General features: G+C 41.5%; 1 protein-coding gene across 1 annotated transcript; it reads right to left on the reverse strand.

Annotated features, from left to right (window-relative positions):
* Positions 1-21,281: 21,281 nt before the first annotated feature.
* Positions 21,282-23,042, reverse strand: LOC127130526 (uncharacterized). Its single transcript, XM_051059518.1, has 3 exons — positions 22,327-23,042; positions 22,007-22,230; positions 21,282-21,622 (listed from the first exon to the last, which is right to left on the reverse strand). Exons 1-3 carry the CDS (start codon positions 23,040-23,042, stop codon positions 21,282-21,284), a joined length of 1,281 nt encoding a protein of 426 aa, XP_050915475.1.
* Between the last annotated feature and the right edge of the window lie 1,432 nt (positions 23,043-24,474).

Genomic DNA, 24,474 nt, shown 5'->3' on the forward strand with positions numbered 1-24,474 from the left:
AAAGACGATGAATAGGAAAAGGAACCACGACTAGACGTCAACGGACGAATAGGAAAAGCTCGACTAGACATCAACGAATGAATGGGAGAAAGAGAAACCACGACTAGACGCCAACTGACGAATAGGAAAGGCTCGACGTTACGGGCATCGAAAGCTGATGTCTACAGATACCAAACAAAGAAGGACCCACACGGGGATCAACATGACACCTACTGGTATCGCAAGGATGACATCTACATATGTCAGGGACAAGGCCAACCACTTGCCGGGGACCACTCTGGGGAGTCAAGCTTTCCTTTCACAAGCGAGTGAGGAAATAAACCTCTCTGGGGATTACCAATCCTGAAGGCCGTCAAGAGCCCCTGCTTGCAAATATGTCGTGCGGATTGTTGAACAATGATCCGCCTCTGTTGGGGACATGGTCCAATTAGGTTTAGCACATGTATGCATATGTTTGAATTTCTATGGCGTAATGCTCCATATTGAATGGAAATGCTATGCTATTTGAGGATGCAATGACTACTATATGCAAGATGCAAAATGAAGAAAACTCCCGTTGGGGAGAACTGGTCGCTCTACCGACTTGGTCCTCCAACTCTGTGGGGAGTCACAACAAATCTGCTACGGATGCTTTCCTGATCTAACACTCTGGACGACAAAGAAACCAACTCAACTGGGAGTCTCAGGATGGGAAACACATCAACCTCTCAAACGTGCTGGGGAATAGCATTGCTGCTGGAGAAAGGATAAATCCCACCGGGGACAACTTTCACTGAATCCAATCCACTTGGAAACTCCGCTAGGGGAAACAAACAATGCTCACCTCCACTGGCGATAACTACCAATCCACGGGCAGGAGTAACCCTACTGGGGATAATTTTTGCCGAACCTGATCCGCTTGGGGATTTCGCTGGGGAAAACCATCAACACAACCTCCGCTGGGAAGACTGCCCACTTCAGACTTGGAAAACAATCACAACCCTGCTGGGGAAAGGCGCTCATAACCTTGCTGGGGGATTACAGTACTTCAGCCCTGACTGCTAAGGAACAAGCTACCCACAAACACCTCTGCTGGGAAACGGCAACCTTCAGACTCAGTGAGGACTAACAATCTTCAGACCTGCTCGGGAAAGATCAACTTCCATGCCTGCTGCTGAGGGACGCACTACCCACAGACGCCTCTTCCGGGGAAGAACAGTTCTAATAGTTTTCAGACTTGCTGGGGAAACGTCATCAACCCTGCTGAGGAATCCCTGATCTTGAATACGCTGGGAAGACAAGTCCTGAACTTGCTTTAGACAACCCAACTTCTCGCACTACTGGACAGTGCTGAAACGTCCCTGAACAAACTGTGGCTTATCTGCTTCATCCAGGAATCAAAGGTAATAACCTGCAAAACAGCAAGACATACATGCCCCAGGGGATTGTATGGACAAGATACACCCAAGTGTACTCAACATTCAAAATGATTTTCAAATGTTTTATCTTTCTGCACGTTATCGTTTAGCCTTCATGTTTTTTAGATGCAATGTTTATCAAAAATTCGGACGTTTTTGCAAACAAAACAGTAAAATAAAAACAAGAGAGCAATTTAACTGAATAACGACTTTTATTGATTGAAAATGGGTCGGAAAAGGCAAATACATCAGGAAGCAATTCCTAGGAAGAGGTAATTGCGCACAAAAGGAAATAAACTATCCTATTGGCAATGTGAACACGTCATCCACTATTTTCCAATTCTGTTATGACTCACAGATCCTCAATTTCCCCCAAATTCCTTGCTTTCTGAGAAGAATGATTGGACCGATCATATCCTTCGAGACGGTAGACACTGAAGCGCGGTGAAGCATAGTAACTCAGACTGTAGTCTTCGCTTTAATCCCTCTTTTTCCTGGATCGCCCTTTCAGGTTTTCAATCCACCGGGATACCCATTTTTGCCTAAGCCGCCCTTGCGGGTTTTCGACTTACCGGGTGTACATATTCTTTTTATTCTTTATCCCTAACTTTTGCCCGAACCTTTTCTCTTTTTTTTTTGGTTCGCCGGGATGCCCTTTTTTGCCTGGACTCTTTTATTCTTTTTATCCAGCGGGTCAATTTATGCGAAGTATTTTTTGACTACATCTGAGTTAACAGGGGGCGGAAAATCTTCACCATCCATAATTGTAAGCATCAAGGTTCCACCAGAGAAAACCTTTTTAACAACATATGGACCTTCGTAATTCGGAGTCCATTTTCCCCTGTTATCTGTACCGGGAGGAAGGATCCTCTTCAAGACCAAATCACCTGTCTGATAGCTGCGAGGATGCACTTTATGATCAAAGGCCTTCTTCATCCTTCTCTGATACAGTTGCCCATGGCACACAGCTGCTAACCGCTTCTCCTCAATAAGGCTCAACTCATTAAACCTTGTTCGAATCCATTCAGCTTCGTCAAGCATGACATCCAGCAAGACTCTTAGAGAAGGAATCTCCACTTCAACAGGTAGGACTGCTTCCATACCATACACAAGGGAGTAAGGGGTTACCCCGGTCGACGTACATACTGATGTACGGTACCCATGCAAAGCGAGAGGCAACATCTCATGCCAATCCTTGTACGTCACGACCATCTTCTGCACAATCTTCTTAATGTTCTTGTTTGCCACCTCTACAGCACCATTCATCTTTGGTCTGTAAGGAGAAGAATTGTGGTGTTCGATCTTAAAATCTTTGCAAAGCTCTTTCATCATCTTGTTATTGAGATTCGAACCATTGTCGGTGACGATTCTCTCGGGAACCCCATAACGACAAATAATCTCCTTCTTAATGAACCGGGCAACCACTTGCTTGGTGACATTAGCATAGGAAGCTGCTTCCACCCACTTGGTGAAGTAATCAATCGCGACCAGGATGAAGCAATGTCCATTAGAAGCAGTAGGTTCAATCTTCCCAATCATATCAATGCCCCACATCGCGAACGACCAAGGCGAATGCATGACATTCAGAGGGCTTGGAGGTACATGCACTTTATCTGCATAGATCTGACATTTATGGCACTTCCGAGCGTATTTGAAACAATCGGATTCCATAGTCATCCAGTAATAACCGGCTCTCAACAACTTCTTGGACATTGCATGATCACCAGCATGGGTACCGAAAGATCCCTCGTGCACTTCTTGCATCAACATGCCTGTTTCGTGTCTATCCACGCATCTGAGCAGAACCATGTCGAAGTTCCTCTTGTACAACACATCATCTGATTCAAATAAAAGCTTCCAGCTAGCCTTCTTAGGGTTTTCTTGTCATTCTTTGACGCTCCTTCAGGATACTCCTGACTTTTGAGGAAATTCTTAATATCATAGTACCACGGCTTCTCATCAACAACAGACTCGGCTGCAAACACATACGCAGGCCTCTCGAGTCGATTCACAGCAACATGCGGCACATGATTATGCCAATGAACTTTGATCATAGAAGACAAAGTAGCCAAGGCATCAACCATCTGATTTTCATCTCGGGGCACATGATACAGCTTCACTGTCTTGAAGAAAGTCAGGATCCTTCTGGTGTAATCTCGATAAGGAATCAAATGCGGCTGATGAGTATTCCAATCCCCATTGACTTGGTTAATCACTAGAGTGGAATCTCCATAAATGTTCAGAGTTTTGATCCTTAGATCGATGGCTTCTTCAATCCCCATGATACAAGCCTCGTACTCAGCTTCATTGTTGGTTACTTCAAAGGTCAATCTGGCAGAAAAAGGCAAGTGTGCACCTTTAGGATTAATGAGTACCGCCCCAACACCGTTGCCATTCATATTTACGGCCCCATCAAACATCAATGTCCATTTGTCATCGGGATCCGGTCCTTCCTCAACAAGAGGCTCTTCACAATCCTTCATCTTCAAATGCATGATGTCTATATCAGGGAATTCAAACATCATCGGCTGAGAGTCATCAATCGGTTGCTCGGCAAGGTAGTCTGACATAATACTACCTTTGATGGCCTTCTGCGATGTGTATTGGATATCATACTCAGTTAAAATCATCTGCCAACGGGCCACACGTCCGGTGAGAGCCGGCTTTTCAAAGATATATTTCACTGGATCCATCTTAGAAATCAACAAGGTAGTATGGTTCAACATATACTGTCTCAGTCGGCGAGCAGCCCAGGCCAAAGCACAACAAGTTTTCTCGAGCTGTGAATATCTTATTTCACAGTCGGTAAACTTTTTACTAAGGTAGTATACAACTTGCTCTTTTCGACCAAACTCGTCATGTTGTCCCAATACACACCCCATCGAATTCTCCGTCACTGACAGGTACATTATCAGAGGCCTCCCAGGAACTGGAGGTATAGGGATTGGAGGTTTCTGCAAATACTCTTTTATCTTATCAAAAGCTTTCTGACAATCATCATTCCACCTGATTGCTTGATCTTTTCTTAGCAATTTGAAAATCGGTTCACACGTGGCAGTTAGGTGAGATACGAACCGTGCAATGTACTCCAACTTCCCTAAAAACCCACGAACCTGTTTTTCAGTTCTCGGTTCAGGCATTTCTTGAATAGCTTTTACTTTCGCTGGATCAACCTCAATCCCTTTCTCACTGACAATGAAGCCCAACAACTTTCCGGATCTCACCCCAAACGTACACTTGTTTGGATTCAGCCTCAGTTTGAACTTTCTCAGTCTTTCAAACAACTTCTGCAGATTTACCAGGTGCTCCTCTATTGTCTGAGACTTCGCAATCATATCATCCACGTACACTTCAATCTCTTTGTGCATCATGTCTTGAAAGAGAGTCGTCATAGCCCTCTGATAGGTAGCACCGACATTCTTCAGCCCAAATGGCATCAACTTATAGCAGAACGTGCCCCAAGGTGTAATGAATGTCGTCTTTTCCATGTCTTCGGGTGCCATTTTGATCTGATTGTAGCCAGAAAATCCATCCATGAAAGAGAAAACCGAGGATTGAGCAGTGTTATCAACCAACACATCGATGTGAGGTAATGGGAAGTCATCTTTCGGACTGGCTCTATTTAAATCCTGGTAATCAACACACATCCTGACTTTACCATCCTTCTTCGGCACGGGTACGATGTTGGCCACCCACGGGGGATAATTGGTAACTACCAGAAAACCCGCATCCAATTGTTTCTGAACCTCTTCCTTGATCTTGACAGCCATATCAGGACTGGTTCTACGCAGCTTCTGCTTCACTGAAGGACAATCTTCTCTGAGAGGTAGCCTGTGCACCACGATATCTGTATCCAAACCAGGCATATCTTAATACGACCACGCGAATATCTCCACATATTCTCTCAGCATCTCAATCAGCCCTCTCTTGACATCTTCCTTCAAAGCAGCCCCGATTTTGATCTCTCTCTTGGCGTCCTCAGTACCAAGGTTAATAACTTCCAACTCTTCCTGATGAGGTTGGATGACCCTTTCCTCCTGTTTCAATAATCTGATCAGTTCTTTAGGGAGTTCACAATCTTCTTCACTCTCCTCTTCGGCTTGGTAAATGGGATTATCGAAATCATACTGAGCCATAACAGAACTGTTTTTAGTGGAGTCCGCGAGATCGATTCTGCATGTTTAATGCTTTATTTTAGAAAAGAGTTCAAGAAAGTCACAAACAAAAAAACATTGCCATTTTTATTGTTTTGAAAAATGAAAATAAAAAACAGAAAGACAGTGAGCACAAATTTGTTTGCAAAATGTCCTTTATTAATGATAATCATTTCAAAACATGATGAGGCCCTACAATGAACCACTACGCCCCGGGCAGAACGTAGGGTTTTTGTGCAGAATGAAAAACAAAAGAAAATTACTTTGTCTGAAGAGTAACTTGGACCATTTCTTCGGCTGTCCAATTATTCACCATCTCCCCTGGAGCACAAGGGCGCACCCAGTTGTTCAGATCACAATCACTATCCCCGTCTTCACTACCGGTTGCAAAGACGTCACCATGGTTCATCAACCCAACGCCGGTGAAGGTACTCGGCCCTTTCTGAACACCTTGCTCTGCCTGAAGAGGCTGATAACCAATACCAAATTTGTCTTCTTTGACGGGCAGGTCAACCATCTTGCCCCAGCCTTCTGCATTGCCAGACCTAACAACCTCCACAGCCTGCTTGTATGACGCGATCGAAGCACAGGTCTTCTTCTGCTCAGCAAAAGCCACCTTCTCAATAGCAATGGTCTCAAACGCTTGGCACAGAGTTTCATGGATCTTGCCATCCATCTCCACATACTTGAAGGAAGATAGATGACTCACAAGAATGTCCTCCTCGCCACACACAGTCACAACCTGACCATTCCAAACATACTTCAGCTTCTGATGGAGAGTTGACGAAACCGCTCCAGCCCCATGTATCCAGGGACGCCCCAATAAACAACTATATGCTGGTTGAATATCCATCACATAGAAGACAATATCAAATACCTCCGGGCCAATCTTCACGGGCAAGGTGACTTCACCAAACACCAATCGCTTGGACCCATCGAAAGCATGGACGATGAGATCACTCGGAGTGAGGACAACCCCTTCAACATCTAGCTTGCTCAGCACCTTCTTGGGCAACACATTCAAAGACGAGCCAGTATCCACTAACACATGCGATAATACTGCGCCTTTACACTCCATAGTGATATGCAGAGCTCTGTTATGATTACGACCCTCAGGTGTCATATCCAGATCTGTGAACCCCAAACCATGTCTCGTGCTCACATTCGCAATAACACCCTCAAGTTGATTGACAGAAATCTCTTAAGGCACGTAAGCCAGATTCAACATTTTCAGCAAGGCATTACGGTGTGCCTCAGAGCATAATAACAACGAGAGGATAGAGATTTTAGACGGAGTTTGATTCAGGTGGTCCACGATCTTATAGTCACTCTTCTTAATGATCTTCATGAATTCCTCCACGTCTTTCTCAAAGGAACCCTCAGGCACTTCCTTCTGCACAGGTCTTTCTTCGACCACAACTTGCTTCCCTTTTGCTTTAGCAAGAGCCTCAGCATTGTTATCCCTCAAAGTCTGCGATGCAAATAGACGACCACTTCTTGTAAAACCTCTAGGTCCTCCCACATTGTCCACGGCCGGACCAACAGTTACTGGAGCTTTAACCGGCACACCAATGGTCATTGGAGCCTGATTCACTGGCCTTGTCTGACTTTCTGACCTTCTGCTGCTGCGGAAAGCATTATCATACCTCCAAGGAACGACCCTACTGTTCTCAACAAGTCTTCTGTTAGAAGCAACAATAGTAGTAGGAGTACCAACCGTTACTGGTGCAGACATGGTCACTGGGGTACCGATAGTTACGGGTGCATTAACATTTCTCAGAGCACGTCCAGGACCCTCAGACGGTTTAAAGTAAATGGTGACAGTTGACACCACCCCACGTTCTTTTACAGCCCGACTAAACTGCAAGCAACCCTCATCAATCAGACCCTGGATACCTCTCCTCAGCTTGACATATCCGTTCTCTCGATCAGCACAATCTGGGCAGCCCTCATCACAACCCGGGAACACTCCCCCTTTTAGCAGACGCTCTTTCACCACAATCAGCGACGTCTGAACCTCATCAACACTGACTATCAAATCCACATCATCCTCACTTTCCACATTGTTCACCCTGGGTCCGCCATGTTGAGGCATATGGTTGTTCACAACATTCGGAACAGGAGCAAAATTGATTGTTTTGGCGTCAATCAAGTCCTGGACCTTATGATGAAAAGCCCTACAATTCTCAATATGATGCCCCGGTGCACCAGAATGAAAATCACAATGAGCATTGGCATCATAGCCAGCAGGAATTCGGGTCAACGGAGCCATGGTGCGAAGCTCCACAAATTTCAACCTGAGCAGTTCGGGAAGCAACTCAGCATATGTCATGGGCAGTGGATCAAAATGACGCTCGGGCATTCTCTGCCTTGGTTGAAACGGGCGTTGTTGTTGTTGTTGTTGGTGTTGTTGTGGAGATCTTTGTTGTTGTTGCTGAGGTTGAGTTGGGATGGTCATAACAGCGACCTGACGATACTGTCCTCTATTTGTATTCCTTATGTGATGTACAACATTAGTCTCCCCCTCCCTCCTTCGGGGTGCCCCATAAAATGGCTTTTTAGAACTGGAAGACGAGGAACCAGAATCCTAAATCTTCCCTGCTTTAATAAGGCTCTCGGTCCTCTCTCCACATATAACCACATCGGAAAAGCTATCGAACGGGCAACTCCCCATCCGGTCCATGAACACACCCTGCAGTGTTCCAATAAACATGTCGGTCAGCTCTCTCTCCAACATAGGAGGTTGCACTCTTGCAGCTAACTCACGCCACCTCTGGGCGCACTCTTTGAAACTTTCACCAGATTTTTGAAACAGACTCTGCAGTTGGGTTCTGCTCGGAGCCATATCCATGTTGTGTTTATATTGCCTCAAGAAGGCTTCACCCAAATCTTTCCAGCTTCTCACAGACTCTCTCTTCAGCTCCATGTACCAGTTCAAGGAAGCTCCAGACAAGCTATCTGGAAAAAGTACATCCACATCTTCTCATCATCTGTGTATGCTGAGATTTTTCTGTAATAAGCCTGCACATGGGTGCGAGGACAAGAAGTGCCATTATATTTATCAAAGGATGGCGCCTTGAATTTGTAAGGAATTCTCAGCCCATCAACCAATCCCATGTTGGTTACATCGAATCCCAAAGAGTTCTGACACTCCATGGCACGGATCTTCTCAGCTAGGGCATCAACCTTCCTATCCCTCTCTTCAGTTCTTCCCACCTCGTCTTCATCACTGAGAAGGGTAAACATGTCCTCCTATCTGTCAACCAACGGAGCAGGATGGCGAATCGGAGCACGGGTTGCTCTGACATTGACAGTCTCTGCAGAAAGAGGTTGTCCATTAATCCTGATACCCCTCAACTCATCACCCACGGCATAGTTGTTGACGGGAATAGTAGCAGCAGCAACGTTGTCATTAACAGGGACCCCTCTGGTGAAGCATGGTGGATCGGAGGAATCACAACTTCCTGTCTCTGGGCTAAGGCACGCAGCTCCTCTTGCCCTTGAACGACCCCTTGCATCATGGTCATGAATTAGGCCATGTTAGCCCTCATCTCAGCCAACTCAGCTTGAACTTGGTCCATACTTCTCTGTTGATTCAGTCTTGTAGCGTAGCGGTGCGGACGACGATCAGCAATCCTGCCTAAAACAGGAACCAGAGTGAGAAGTCTTGTTCAAGAACACTTGTAATGCAAGAATGATATGTGTATGATGCTTATGATGCGTATGATGCATATGATATGTTCATTCCTCAGGCATTCAAGAGCCTAATTCATCTTTCAAGAAATGGCAACCTGCAATATGAACAACAAAGAAGCAAACTACACAGGATGATGAGCACAAGGTGAAACATCAACAATCTCATCTATATCCATGAGAAACAAGGATCATACAACATAGTTCAAGCAAAGATCCAAAATCAGGGTACAACAAGGAATCCCATCCAACAATCCTGGAGGTGATTCTCAACATAAATAATAGATACAATCTAAGAAAAACGTCCTCCAGGAATGAGAGTCTTTAGGTACTGGCATTGGTCTATCAACAGGTCACACTCTGAACACTCAGGCAAAGGAGTGAGCTTCTCCTTCAGTTGCTCCCTGAGTTCCACAACTTCTTCTCTTAGCTGGCTCTCTGATGCATGTCTTAGGTCTACTTCCTTCTTCAACTGAATATCTTTGTCTCTAAGCTGCTTTTCCAAATCCCGTATCTTCTTTTGGTAATTAGCCTCCGCTCTCTGCAACCTCAAGCGCTCATGGTGTTCTTCATTCAGCATTGTCTCTATCTCCTCATAAGACCTGTTCTTGCTCTTCAATCTACTAGCACTTTCACCTTGCGCTCCTTTGAGTTGATGAGCCAAGTTCAACTTATCAGCTTTGGCTTTGTAAAGCTCCATCTGGGTATCTTGTTCCTTCTCTTTCAACTGAAGATTCTCCATTAAACCTCGTTTGTAGTATTCAGCAGGCACATTCTCAGAATGTATCAAAGGTGGTTGCGCTTGCAATGGTTCCATCCTATCATAGGGTAACAACAAAGTCTCAACTCTCTTCTTGACCCACTCAATGTAGGTAGGCATAGCAACTGCAAACTTCTTCCCTGGCACAGATCCATCCTTGACACCAATGGTCTTCCAAGCTCTTCCCACTTGCTCCAATCTAGCTGGGTCACTCCGCTTCTCAAAGTACACACTCTCAGCTATCTCAGCATCTAGTGGCCTTCCATTCATAACAAACCCCAACTGACGGAGAGAAAGAATCGGGTTGTAATTGATGCAACCCTTGGTCCCTATGAGTGGCACATTACGAAACTCTCCACAACTCATAATGACATTGCGCATATTCAACCTGTAAGCTTGCCACCTGATATCATAGGATGTGAGAGACATGATCCTCTGAGTCCACTTATGAGTGCTCTGGGTATTCACAAAAGGTCCACTGGTTGGCAGGAAAGACAAGAACCATCTGAGTAGCAATGGGAGACAACACCTGATAGCTCCACCCTTATCTTGCCTGCTGTGTATAGCATAATAAGTGTCAGCTAACAAGGTAGGAACCGGGTTTCCTCCAATGAAAATAGTGACAGCAGCAAGATCCACAAAATTAGGCATACTCGGGAACAACACAATTCCATAGATCATGATATCCAACTGAGCGTTGAAAGCTTCCCAATTTCCTTTCTTTGCTTCCTCCTTATCCATTCTCACCAAGAACTTCAAAGGCAAACCCACAACATCACCACTTGACTTCCAATTGTCACTCACCTCCTTGATACTCAAATGGAGAGCTTTAGCAACAACCCTGAAATCCACCTCCTTTGGCACATCCAAAAAGGGTACTTGATATCTGATCGGCACATTCATCAGGATGGAATACTCTTCAAGAGTGGGAGCTAACTGGTAATCCTGAAAGGTGAAGCAACGGAGCTCTGGATCATAGAACTGTAGGAGAGTCTGCAGCGGTACTGGATCTACCACCATCTTCAACAGTGCCAGAATATCCCCATACTGATCATCAAACACCTTCTGATTACCGCCGGTCACAAGACTGCTCAACTCTACCAAAGATGTCAATGGCTCACGGTGAAAACTGTAGGTGCAAGTCTTCCTCTTCAACTCTGGAATGGCTGCCATCTCTCACAGTGAACAGACTTCTGAATGAACCTGACAAATGATATGCATGGGGAGATTAGCTTTTTTCTTTTCTCTTTTCTTTTTTCATTTCTTTTTTTTATTGCATTATTTTTTTTGAAAATAAACATGCTATGATACAAATGATGCAAACATGACTGGTTGGCTGTGTATCTCAAGACACAGGATCAGAACTTCGGCATGAACTCGGAACCAGAAACCACATATCAAACTCATTTGGAACCCAAGGTCATTTGGAACCCAAAGTCATCTGGAACCCATACTTCAGAACCAAGTCACCAACAGGAAGCAAGAGTCACCAACATGATATGGTCACCAATAGATCAAGTCACCAACAAATCAAGTCACCAACTGTACCTGTAATGATTCATTCCCTCCCCACTCACGGGTGTCATCTAGGTCAGGATAAGGTCAAGAGAAACGCAGGATTAACAACCCTTTCAAGAATATCATCATGTACACACCAGATGTATGCAACGATAATACCCCATCAGGATCTGAACTGCTCGTGATATCATGTTCCGCTAAGTGGCGCTATACCACCCGCTTCCCATGAATCACTTTATTCCTAGGTATCCTAGAGTTCACTCATAGCCTGGGTATTGGGCCTTTTACCTCTTGTAACTCCCACCCCAACAGAGAAACAGATACACAGCCAGCACAATGATAATATGATGCATGCAAACACATAATGCACATATATGCAATCACATCAAAATAATAAATGCAATAAAAAAAGCAGTAAAAGTAACCAACACTATCCTAGAGAGCGCTAGGAGTGACTCGCTTAGGGAAGATGGACCAGCAAGAGGTCAACATTCTTTTCTTGGATCCCCAACAGAGTCGCCAGCGGTCGCATTACGCGAAAAACCGGCGGGAAAAAGACGCAGAGCCGCCACCGTGCGTTATTTATCCCAAAGGAGGGAAAGGAAACGCTCGAAGTAAACCTGGAAAGGAATGGTCTCGCGACCAGAGATTGATAGGATCGGGAGTCGGTTATGCGAAGGGAAGGTATTAGCACCCCTACGCATCCGTCGTATTCGACGGGATCCACGCTCAGAAAGAATAGAAGAAAGGTTGCTAAAGATACTGCTCAAACACTGCACAAAACTGGAATCGAACACAGAAAAGACGGAAGAAGCGGACTCGGCAGGATGTCGCATCCTGGGCCTACGTAGTTTGTCAGATACAAACATCAGAGTCGACGTAGTTCGGGGACAGGGGAAACGTGCTCGCTAGGATATCGCATCCTATGCATACGTATCTTCTCTGACCAGAGAAAGAATCAGAGCACTCGTAGCTCGGCTAACGCATGCTAAACTAAACAAAAACAGGAAACCGACTGCCAATCGCTGGACTTACGTCAGACTCCGAACAAACAACAAACAAACAAACGGGGAACCGAATGCCAATCACTGGACTTACTTCAGACTCCAAGCAAACAACCACACACAGGAAACCGACTGCCAATCGCTGGACTTACGTCAGACTCCAAACACACAACCACACACAGGAAACCGACTGCCAATCGCTGGACTTACGTCAGACTCCAAACACACAACCACACACAGGAAACCGACTGCTAATCGCTGGACTTACATCAGACTCCAACAAGCGAACAAGAGGGTTGAAAAAGAAAAAGGGCGCCCGGAGAGATCAACTCATCTCTTGCCTACGTACCTCATCGGGTATGAGGATCAGGGCGACGTAGTTCCCCTTAACAGGGAAAGAGCTTCTATCCTAACCAGAGACTAGGGAGATAACAAGCTACTAGGGAGACTACGACTCGAGCCTAGAAGTTGTCATGCATACGATCCCTAAGTTGAGGTTTCTAATCCTAACTCGCACAGGAAGCAAGCTAGCCTAAACAAGTAAACAAACACAAACACAAGAGAGCAAGCACACACACTATATGCAATCAAGTGGCTCATACAAGGCTGGGCTTTAGTCAAGGGGTCAAATCAACCTCGACAAACAAGCCAACTGGAAAGGGGTGTTTTGAGCTCTTAACCATAACATTGAGAGTTAGGGTGAAGCAGATGAAATGGGAAATGAGGGTAAGACCTCATAGCTCTTATCCCTGGCCTGGGAGAGCTTGAAACAGGGAAAGTGTGGGAGTCCAGAATGAGGAACTCTACTCCACAAGACTGACTCTGGACAATGATCTTGGGTGTTTATTCAAAATGCATCAGCACGTAGTGCGAGCAAGATGAATGACTCGACTGAATAGCAGGGGATGGATTGCACATCCCTTCTATCTGCCAATGCCTCTTCACTTAGGAGGTCTTTGAATGTACAAGGCACAAAGATAAACAAGCACAAACATTGCCTCTTAAGGAGGGCTTCAGACAGGTGCCTGCCAAAGTAACATGACAGGTCTTCCAGACTACATGAAGAATAGGAAGTTACCTAAGTGGTATGCCAACCAAAAGCAAAGCAAAGCAACTCAAACAATGAGTTAAAGCGGCTAAAGTACCTGTGTGAACAACCAAACAATCAGTATAGTATTCAGACAAAACAATCAGAAAGTCCAACAGTGAGACAACCAATCATCAGACAACATCAATGTAAGGCACAAGATGCAAGCAAACTAAATTAATTCATCATCCACAAGACCTATAAAACAGCAAGGTTAGTCAACCAAGATAACTTGTATCTCAAGTGATGAGATCAAATCAACCAATGTGGCTAATTGCTTGAAACCTGAAACACAAAGTCCAAAAGATGAGAATAAACCACTAGCTCAAAGGCTAGGGTCAAAGGTGGGGCAAAAAGCCAAAACAGAAACCAATATTTGACCAAAAGCATGTTTATTCAATCAAGAACATGTCCTAAAAAGGACCAAATCAAAAGCATCAAGCAAAGGCATTTCATGTGCAAGAGAAGGCAAAGGGCAAATTCAAAGTTAACAAATGATCATCATGAATCAAAATTCCACATTAAAACAGAAATGACTCAAACAATCATGGAAAAATTCATGAGCAATCAACATGTCCAACATAATCATCATGCCAAAAATCATAAACAGAGGCACTCAATTGGCTAGGCAATGAAAATGGAGAAAGTCAACATCAAATTGTGTGACACACATTGTCACACTATATTAGCATGTGCATAAAATAGAAATGACAAATGATAAAAATGCACAACCAAGCCTCAAAAGTCATGCTATGTGTTAGGAATCATCATGCAAAATTTCATGGCAATTGGATCATTTTTGAGCATTTCACATTAGTTTGAATGAAGCATGGTCCAAAAGCATACATGTCCAAATGATCAAGCACATTTTAATTTCCATGCATGGTAAAATCACAAAATCAATACCATAAAATTCTAGACATTCATAGGATCATGTGAAAAAAAATTGGGGATGAATTGGACTTGTATTCTATTTTTTATCATTTTTTGAAGTTGCATAAAGATTTTGAAATAATGAAGAATAAACATGTTAATTTGGAGGGAAAGAATTAAAGTGGTGAGCAATTTGAAAACACGTTGGAGTCCAGAATCGAAGTGAGGACCTGGGCGCTAGCAATACATGGTCGTTCCATTTATTAATGTGGCGCCACCTCAGCCGGTCCAAGCATGTGTGGCAATGTCAAAGGAACGAGGACCATACATTTTGCCAACAGGCCGGTACGCGTGGCATCTAACACAGTAAGCCCTAACATTTAAATCCAGAGGGCGTATGCACTGTTCACGCCGACGGAGTTAGGGTGGAAACCACCGTCTTCTTCATGAAGACGGTGGATGAACAATAATGTTCATGAATTTTTTTCCAGTTTTTGCGAAACCACATACCAAACGAATCGTCTCAATGTGTAGGTTCCAAATCCACTAATATTTTAGCCTAATCTTCAAAGAATCATGCAAATCGATGAAAATAAAATCTAACATCCAAACTTTAATCTCATGTAACTCACTCAATTCTTATCCGTTTTTCAAGAATTTTATATCAGTGTAATCAGGGGAACAAGCACTACAAGACTAGGGCAATAGAAACAAGAATTATGAGGCGCGGAATTCTGACCTTCTTGAAGCTTCAATAATGGCAGTGGTAGATTCAAGGCTTGGCAAGCATCCAAATCCCTTCTATCAACCTTGTAATAACCTCTGAAGTTGAAATTGAAGCTTGAGATGGCTTGGATCTAGCCTAGATTTGAATCTCCATTATCATGTTCTTGATCTTCATGTGCTTAATTCTTCACCAAATTCTGCAATCAATGGCTTGATCTATACTGAATAATGATCCAAGAACACAAAAATGCAATAAAAATCAAGTGTCCTTTGAAGAATTTTTGAATTTGGAAGAAGAGAAATTTTGGAGGGAAATTTTCAATCTAGATCTAGAATTGTGAATTCTGAAAATTCTGTTATGATTAGCTATTTATATGACATGTTAATCCATTTCCTAATCATGCTTAGGCTTGGCTAATTAAATTTTAATGAGAAAAGAGGTGTTATGCAAAATTTGGTTTTTTCACCCCATGCATGCAATCCTACGTGAACAGTAACAATGGTCATTCAATTTCACTTAAAATCCTCCTATGAACATGTTGGAATGGTTAAAAAGTCCATATGATGCACCCATTTTGAATTCATGATTTTCCCTCCAAATATCACATATATATGCATATGATCATATGACTTGCAGTTGACTTTTATGGGCCCCAGATGACCTGAAACTGCATTGTGGACTTTGAGCCTCTAACACCTGGTCAAGTTGCCTCAAAATGAACCTTGGGTTCACATAAGCTCATTGGAACACCCATAGGGCCTTTTTCTCATGAAAATGCTTGGCTCCTTGCACAAATGAATTCTCTTGATACCAGTCTTGACTGATAAGATGCAACATGATATGCAATGACAAGGTAATGTTAATGTGATGTTAATGACCTAAAAAATGAAATGAATGTACAAATGGGGGTGCAAATTTGAGGTGCTACAGATGCTACATAATTTCCACTTAATGCATCAGGGTCCCTTAATACCATATCAAATAGCAGAGATCCCCTTAGCATACCCAAAGAAAGATATGTCATATTCAACCTGTAAGGGGAACGATTGATAGCAATCTATAATTGTCGTTTAGAGTCCCTATTCAAAAGGAAAGACTATACAAGCTTATTAAAGAAAGTCAACAATATCCAACTGTCACTCTGGGTACATGAGAAGTCGATCCTCACGACGGATCTACCACAAGTATGACCCCGGATCTACTTGAGGTAGATACCCACTATGGGGTAGGAATGATACCGGGGAACCTTAACCTTAGTAATCAAAAAGCACATCACCAAAGCTTTGGACATAGCGATTCGACAAGCCCAAAATTAGAGGTCATTCTTAAGTTACACTGTAAGATCCCAATTTTGACCCTAAGATCCCTCATGTTATCTCATCATATGCGTTGACTTTGGGATCACACTTTGGCATCCTCCTTACCCCCGCATTCATTGGGTTTGCATTGGGAGAGATAACCAAGCACATTTGATTGTAGCATACTTTGCTTTTCATTATTTACTAACCAAAATACCAAAAATTTATCAATGTATAGTTTGTTGCTTTTGTAGGTAGTGTGTGTGTTTACCCATGCTCCATCAAGCTCATATCTAGGGTTTGGGACCCTCAATGCAAGGAGACTGGTCAAGATATGGTTCACATTGACTTTAGACATCATATATGGATCCCGTTGGTCTTCACATATCATTTTGATCAAGAATTCATCAAGAGTTTGAAGCTTGTTTGCCTTTGAAGCCCTAATTCATTTGGGTATCTTGTGTGATTTCCTCGGCAAGTTTCCTCATCATTTGATCAAATATATTAAGGGATATTTCCTATTACATAATCTTACACATATATGATCCTCTATGAGTCCAAAAAATCAAGAGAATGTCAAGCTAGCAAGATGGTTCATGGTGGTTGAACAAAGAAAGACAACTAGTCAAAACTAGGGTTCCCTAGACCCTATCTCCTATAATTTTTATCATATGAAAATGATTACAAGAGCAATGTTACTCATAATGACGTTACAAACAACATTAATGTTTAAGTCTAGAGCTAGTTTTGCTTTTAAAGTCATTTTTATGGTGAAAGATTATAGGTCATTTTGTCTGAACCCTAGTTAAGAGGTCAACTTACCAAGACCATAACTTGCTCAATTTTTATGCGATGAAAGCCATTAAAATTCCGTGATAAAATTAAAGATGTCCTCTTTAACCTTTATGTCGGGAAGAAGTTAAAATTCAACTTGCAAATGCATGTTCCAAGAGGAAACATTATAGATCATTTTGGGTCATTACCATTGAACAAGTGATTTTCCTCAACTTCTAAAATGCATAACTCCTTCATGCCAAATCCAAATGAGGTCATATTTATGACCAAATTAAAGATGTTTGAAAGAGCTACCACTTTGATGAAGTTAGTTTTTCCATTTGAATTCCATAACAAAAGTTATTCAAGGTGGAAGAAGTGAACATTTGACTTGGTACTTAGAAAATTTTCCTTTATGTTTGATTTTCCAAACTTCCCCCTCAAAATTCATCATGATCCAAGCTTCAAATCGAAAAGTGTTCAACATTAAAGTTGTTCCCCTTGATCTCACATTTACAAAAAGTCCAAGATTATCTCATTTAGATCAATACTAAAGGACTTGCACATAGGTATAATGCATGGTACCATTTGGAAGATTCTCATGTTCAATTTCATTTCAACATTGCATGGCTTAATGCATTGCTTTCAGCATGACTTGTGCATGATTTTGGACCTTTTCCAATCATTCTTTGGGCTTTGTACACGCCCATGCAAGCTCATGATGCAATTGCTATTTGTGGATTTCAAAGGAAAGTCTGTAAAAAGCATTTGAATTGGCTATAAATACAAGTGCTATGAGCTCAGAACTTCGTCAACACCTTGCCCAAGCTTTGCCAAGACAATTCAAACCCCTCATTCCATAGATTTTTTTGAGGATTTCATTGAAATCGAGTTTGAATTTCACCTTCTGTTTTGAACTTCAAACTCCAAGAATTCATTGCCCTTTACATCTCAAGTGATCACTGCAAGCAAGGGGAAGAGGAATCAAGCAAATCAAGATCAAGCAAATTTAAAGAAACTCGAAGGTGAAAATTCAGAAACTTCATCTCTTTAATTCTCTCTCAATTCTTCACTATTCTTTGTGATTTTTGGTTTGCTGAAGGCCTACCAATGTAGGCAACAAGATTGAGTTGCTTTGAGGTCAAATCGAAGCAACTCAAATCATGAACCTCAAATTTCAAATCCATGTATCTTTTAATATATTTAGAATTGGAAGAAATGGAGGTCATATTCGTGCTCCTGAGCATTTTTTCTTCAAATTAGTGTATTCATTTTTCATTTTTTATAAGGTTTTGGTTGGACCAGTTCAGTGGTCCTCACCAGAGAAGATGACCGGAGCTAGGGCTCCGGTCGTGTGTTGGCTTGACCTGAACCATCTGATCTTGGTCCAACGTTTTAATCTAAGACATTCTTTTTGATTACCACGTGTGTACACGCGTTGACTGCAGAACATGATGGAAGCGCGCACTTGGCCATCAGATATGTCACCTCAATTAATGAGGGAGATTTGATGGCCCTTGTTTTTTTGAATTTCTTTTTATTTTCTGATTTTTCATTTAATCCCTTTATTTTGTTTAATTCATATTAATTTTATTTTTAATCCAAAAAATATGGGGCTTTCACCAAAAATCTTTAAATATTTTTCTCTTTCATTTTCTGAATTAAAATTAATTTTGATATTTTTCATGAATTAAATGTTTTTGTGCATATTTTTTATTATTTAAAAATACTTCTGACTTTTCAAAAATGATGAATTTTTTTGTCTAAGGTCCTTTGACCTTGTTTGACCTAGGATACATCTCTTGGACATTTATTTGGTGTTTTGAAGAGGTTTTAGGTTTTAACCAAACTAATTTGTATTTTAATGCATTTTTAATTTGATTTTTAACTGATTAATTGTGTAAAAATTATGTTGAGCCATTTTTATGGTCTTGTGATGTTTGACTATTTGTTTAGGCCTTGGTAAAGGTTGACTTGACTTTTATTGGATAAAATCGTTGGATTTAGGGGATTGATGAAATGTACATTTCATCTCCCAAAATGAATGAATGATTTTGATTTGGTAAAATTCCTTCCATGATCAATTTGTGTTTCTCTCATTTCCCCTTCCCTTTCATCTTCATTCCTATTCTTTCTCATCCCTTTCATTGACCAATGAAATCTCAATATCCTAATTCTAATTGGTTCATCAATGACATTGTATCAGATAAACCAATACAAGTATGGATGAGATAAGTTCATCCCTTTTGATCTTTTGTTTTAGTGTGTGGTATGTTTTAGGAGTTTGATTCATTAAACCAAATCTATAAGATGCATTAACACCTAAACTTTTATTGCTCGGCCTCAGATAGTTGTGACTTCTACATAAGTCCAATTACGATTACTTAACATAGAGCTAAATTTGACCCTAAAGACATAGCATTCTAGTAAGTGAGATTGTAAGTCTCCCATCTTTCATGGTATTGTGTGGAAACTTGACCTTTTTTCCTTGCTTTGGAAGATGTCTCGGTTCAAGGATTCATGCTTGTGAATAAATGGTTGAGTGTTCTCCAAAGAATGACTTAATCAATTGAAAAGCAAAACACCGCTAACATAATTAACCTTGACTAACATTTGACTAACTCTTATTAATATTTCTTTACTTTCAAGTCATTTATTTTATGCAATTTAATTTCTAGTCATTTATCATTCATCATCATTTACATATCATTAAACTTATTTATGTTTATGCCATTTTCACTTTGCTCATTTGAGCCATATATTGTGATTGTATATATTTGTTTGTGTCTTTTGTTTATGTTTGTGGTCTTAGGGCCTTAAAATACCTAATAAACAACAAAAACCCTAAAAATGTTTGATTGGACTGTTGAGCTTGATCTGAACTTTTGGACATAGGATTAGGCAATATTCCATATGCAAAAAGACTTGGCCAATGCCAATATTTTTTAGACCAAGTTATTGTGATTTGAGCCTTCGTCTGATGCCGGTATTGGGATCCAGTTGAACTTGTCTGCTACATGGTCTTGATGCAACTATTATTTTGATCTCATGTTTAATGCCTTATTCTCAGTTAATCAATGAGCATTTCATCTGATACATGAGAATACAAGGAGACTACTAGCTATGGTATTTGTTTGCTTGGATGTGTCCATCTTTATTTGATGCCTTGATCTTCATGATGTTTGATATTGCTAAATGCTTGTTGATAAATGCTTCATTCAAAGTCCAAAGGGAAAGTGAGTTTTCTATATGACATTCTTGTCTGTTGGATTGCATCCCATTGGTCGGATCTTTTCAACTCTTAACTTTTAATTTTATGCTTAGGATTAGCCTCTTCATCTCCTCCCATTTCTTAAATTTCAAAATCTCTCTCCCTTTTTCAAAACCTTATTTGCTTGTGATTTCAAACTTAGACCTTATTTTCAAATTAGAAACTTTGGCCTTATGTCATTGAATTTTCAAACTCTTTTCTTAAATTAAACTTGTAAATGAATTTAACCATATTTGACTTAAAATTTCAAAAGACAAAAAGAACTAACACTCATTCAAACTTCTTGGCTCTTTGTGCCCCCTTTTAACTTAAATTTTGATTAAAAGCAATCTACTCATTTTTAAATTGATACCACGAACTACGAGGTTTTGATCCTTCATTTTATGTTGGTATGTAGGCACAAGTCCGAAGGTCTTGTCAAACACAAAAATATAATCAATGAATTCTTTTCTCATCCCCACACTCTATTTTTTCTCAAACATCATTTTATAACAAAACACATACACACATGAAAAAGGGCTCCCTATGAGTACCTATGACACTTTGGGTGCTAACACCTTCCATATGTGTAACCAACCCCTTTACCTGTAATCTTTGACAATTTATTAGTTTTAATTTGAAAACTTCTTATCTTTGGGTTTTATTGGTACTTTTCCATTTTTCCTTTGGAAACAATAAAAGTGCGGTGGCGACTCTGGTTTTATTAACGTCAAGTTTATCCATAGCTAGATGGTCATGAATTCATCATCTGTGCCATCATCAGGACTGACATCCTCTTCTCCCTCTGCACCTTGTCTTGCAGCTCCTTCTACAGCATCAACAGTTTCACCAAGCACATCACCTTCAGTAATCTCCAACTTGATAATCAAATTTTCCAAAGTGAGCTTCCTTGCCTCTAACTCCTTGCACGTTTCTTTGAGTATTGCAATGACAACAACTTTACCTGGTTGATTGCAAACACTTGATGTCTCTCCTGTTGCCATGGCAATGTCAGGAACATGCGTACCTAGGGACAGTTTATGATTGAAGGCCAAAGGGCTGTCTCTTCTCTTCACAGAATCATTCTCTGTTAATATGTTTGGAAATTAATTCAACACAATACCACATATGAGGCAAGGAAAGGCTATAGGCCCCTTCACACTAAAGCTTCCTGCATGCTTCAAGGTTTGATAAAAAATATAGGATCCATAGTCAAAATTGGCTTTGGTTCCAACATCATATATGAAATTTCCAAGCATTACAGCCACTGTAGATTTATGATTGGTGGGCACCCAATTAGCAGCTCCAATTTTGCTGGCCACCAACTTACCTTTGAGAGGCCACTTCCTGACTTGATTAGCAGTGATGACTTGACAGATTTTATTGTCAGTCACCTCAAGCTCAGGTTGAGCTACATCAGGTCTTCCCAAATACATGTTGATTACTGAGGGAGAGAAGTTTACACACTTGCCTCGCACATATACTTTTTTGAATTCCTTAGACTTTCCATCAACACATTCTTCAGACACATTGACAATAAATTCCTTTACTAACATCTCATAGCACTTTGAGAACTGAGTCACAGTCTTTATTAATCCTGCCTCTTGAATAAGGTCCATAATCTCCTTACATTCCAGGACATTCTGAGCCAATTCCCTTTCCAAAGCCAGCCTCTTCTGATAAACATATTTCCACCTGTTTACACTTGAAGCAAAATGGAACGATATGTTGTCAATTGGTACCTCAGGGACACTAGCTGCAAGCTTGCTAGTGGTTGGCTTCTTCTTTGACAAAGTGGCAGTGACATCACATGGAACATCTGAGTCAGACTCCACAATAACAAACTTGGTCTTCTTTTTCTTGGGCACCCCTTTGCTCCAAGATTTTGTTGGACCATGACCTTTCCTCTTGAGGGAACTCTCTGCCACCTTTGGATTGGGAGAGGTTGGCACATCAATCTTCTTTCTAGGGGACCTTTGCGCCACTGTTTTCTTTTCTCTCCTAGTCCTAACCCTTTTGGCTATGTTAGGGACAACTGAGGATAATAAATCATTATCAGAAAATTCCTCCAGGTCTACTGTTTCAGCTTCACAGTTAGGGTTGTCACTGACATCATGAGTGACACAGATTTCCTCACCACCCACATTATCTAAGGGTTTGTCAATATTTGACCCCTTACGAGCATCAGTTTGCTCAGCATCATCAGAGACATTCTTTCCTAATGATACTGTATTTTCTTGACAAGCAACATTATCAGGTACAATAGTGTTTAAGGGAATGGAAACCCCAAGAACCTTATGATTACCAGACAGTATTCCAGTCACCATAGTTGCAATGGTATTGTGAACATACCTGGAACCTTCTTTGGTTTGTTCATCAAGTGCGATTGCTGAGGAGAAGCCTGAGACAGTTTTTTTTGGTCTTCTTGCATGTGAGGTATTCACAGAGTCAACAACAGGATCTTCCCTGTTAGGGTTGCATGATTCAGAGCTAGAGGAATCAGACATGGTCGTGGAGGAAGATGAGTTGGATTGGTGCGACATGATGAATATCTTAGAGGCGAAATGAAAAGTTTCTTTGAGAGAAAGCTTGCGAGACTGAAAGTTGAAACGATGGAAGAGGTAACGCTTGTTGCACGAGCAGTATCTATTATTTGTTGACCAATCAGAGCGAACTCTCAAATGTTTAATAATTTGAATTATTAAACAGGAAATAACTAACATCATTAGTTGCTATAATTCCTCAGAAGGACACATTCCCACTTTGCCCCTTAAATTGTCAAACTGAGTAGCATCCAATGTCATGACATTCTGAGTGACATTGTGCTTAGTCTGCATCTGGTTCATCCATACCAGTGGGAAACAACTGCTACCAGATGCTAGGTGCTTAGCTTATGCAGTGGATAATGATACACAATTCTGTTTCTCCCTTGCAACTACACCATTTTGATGAGGACTAATAGGTGAGGACAACTCATGGCTTTCAATCTGCATAGGTACCATTAAGTCCATGGGCAAAAGTTCCAGGGTTTTGGATGTTTTTGGATGTCCAATCTTGGGATGTGCCATCTTGGCTAGCTTGCCCATCTGACATTTTCCACAGACTTTTCTTTCATCCCTAAGAAGATTTGGGATTCCTCCAACTGCTTCCTTGGATATGGTCTTCTTCATTCCTCTTAAATGAAGTTGTCCAAGTCTTCCATGCCACAGCTTCACTTCCTGTTCTTCCTTGGCTAAGGGGCACTTTGAGGAGTAGTTTGAGACTTTAGATTCCCACAAATAGCAGTTATCTTTGGATATGGATCCTCTCATAACTTCCTGATTACCTCCATTCATCACCACACATACTTCCTTAGTGAACTGTACATTGAAGCCTTGATCACATAGTTGGCTTATGCTGATGAGATTAGTAGTTAGTCCTTTTACTAACATCACATTATTCAGTTCTGGAACTCCAGGACAATCCAGCTTACCAACACCTTTGATTTCTCCTTTGGCTCCATCATCAAATGTCACATACCTGGTAGTATGAGGTTGTATATCCACCAATAAGTTACTCATCCCAGTCATATGTCTTGAGCAGCCACTATCAAAATACCAGTCTTCTCTGGTAGATGCCCTTAGAGATGTGTGAGCTAGTCTAGCAACCCATTGTTGTTTCTTGATGGGGGCATTATACTTGGATGCCTTCTGCTTAGGTCTGACTTGAGGGGTCTGGTTAGGATAACCATGCAACCTGTAGCAGAAGGGTTTTATGTGACCAAATCTACCACAGTAGTGACATCTCCATCTCGAAAATTTCTTCTTCTGATGGTTACTCCTCCTGTTTCCCTGATGTTGTGACATTGGTTGTGACTTCTACTTGATTTTCTGAACTTCAGCCTTTGAGCTTTTGAGTTCAGTTGAGGATTTCTTAACAAAGCCTAAACCAAACATGGTT

The sequence above is a fragment of the Lathyrus oleraceus genome, chromosome 3 (assembly GCF_024323335.1).
Source record: "Lathyrus oleraceus cultivar Zhongwan6 chromosome 3, CAAS_Psat_ZW6_1.0, whole genome shotgun sequence".
NCBI lineage: Eukaryota > Viridiplantae > Streptophyta > Magnoliopsida > Fabales > Fabaceae > Lathyrus > Lathyrus oleraceus.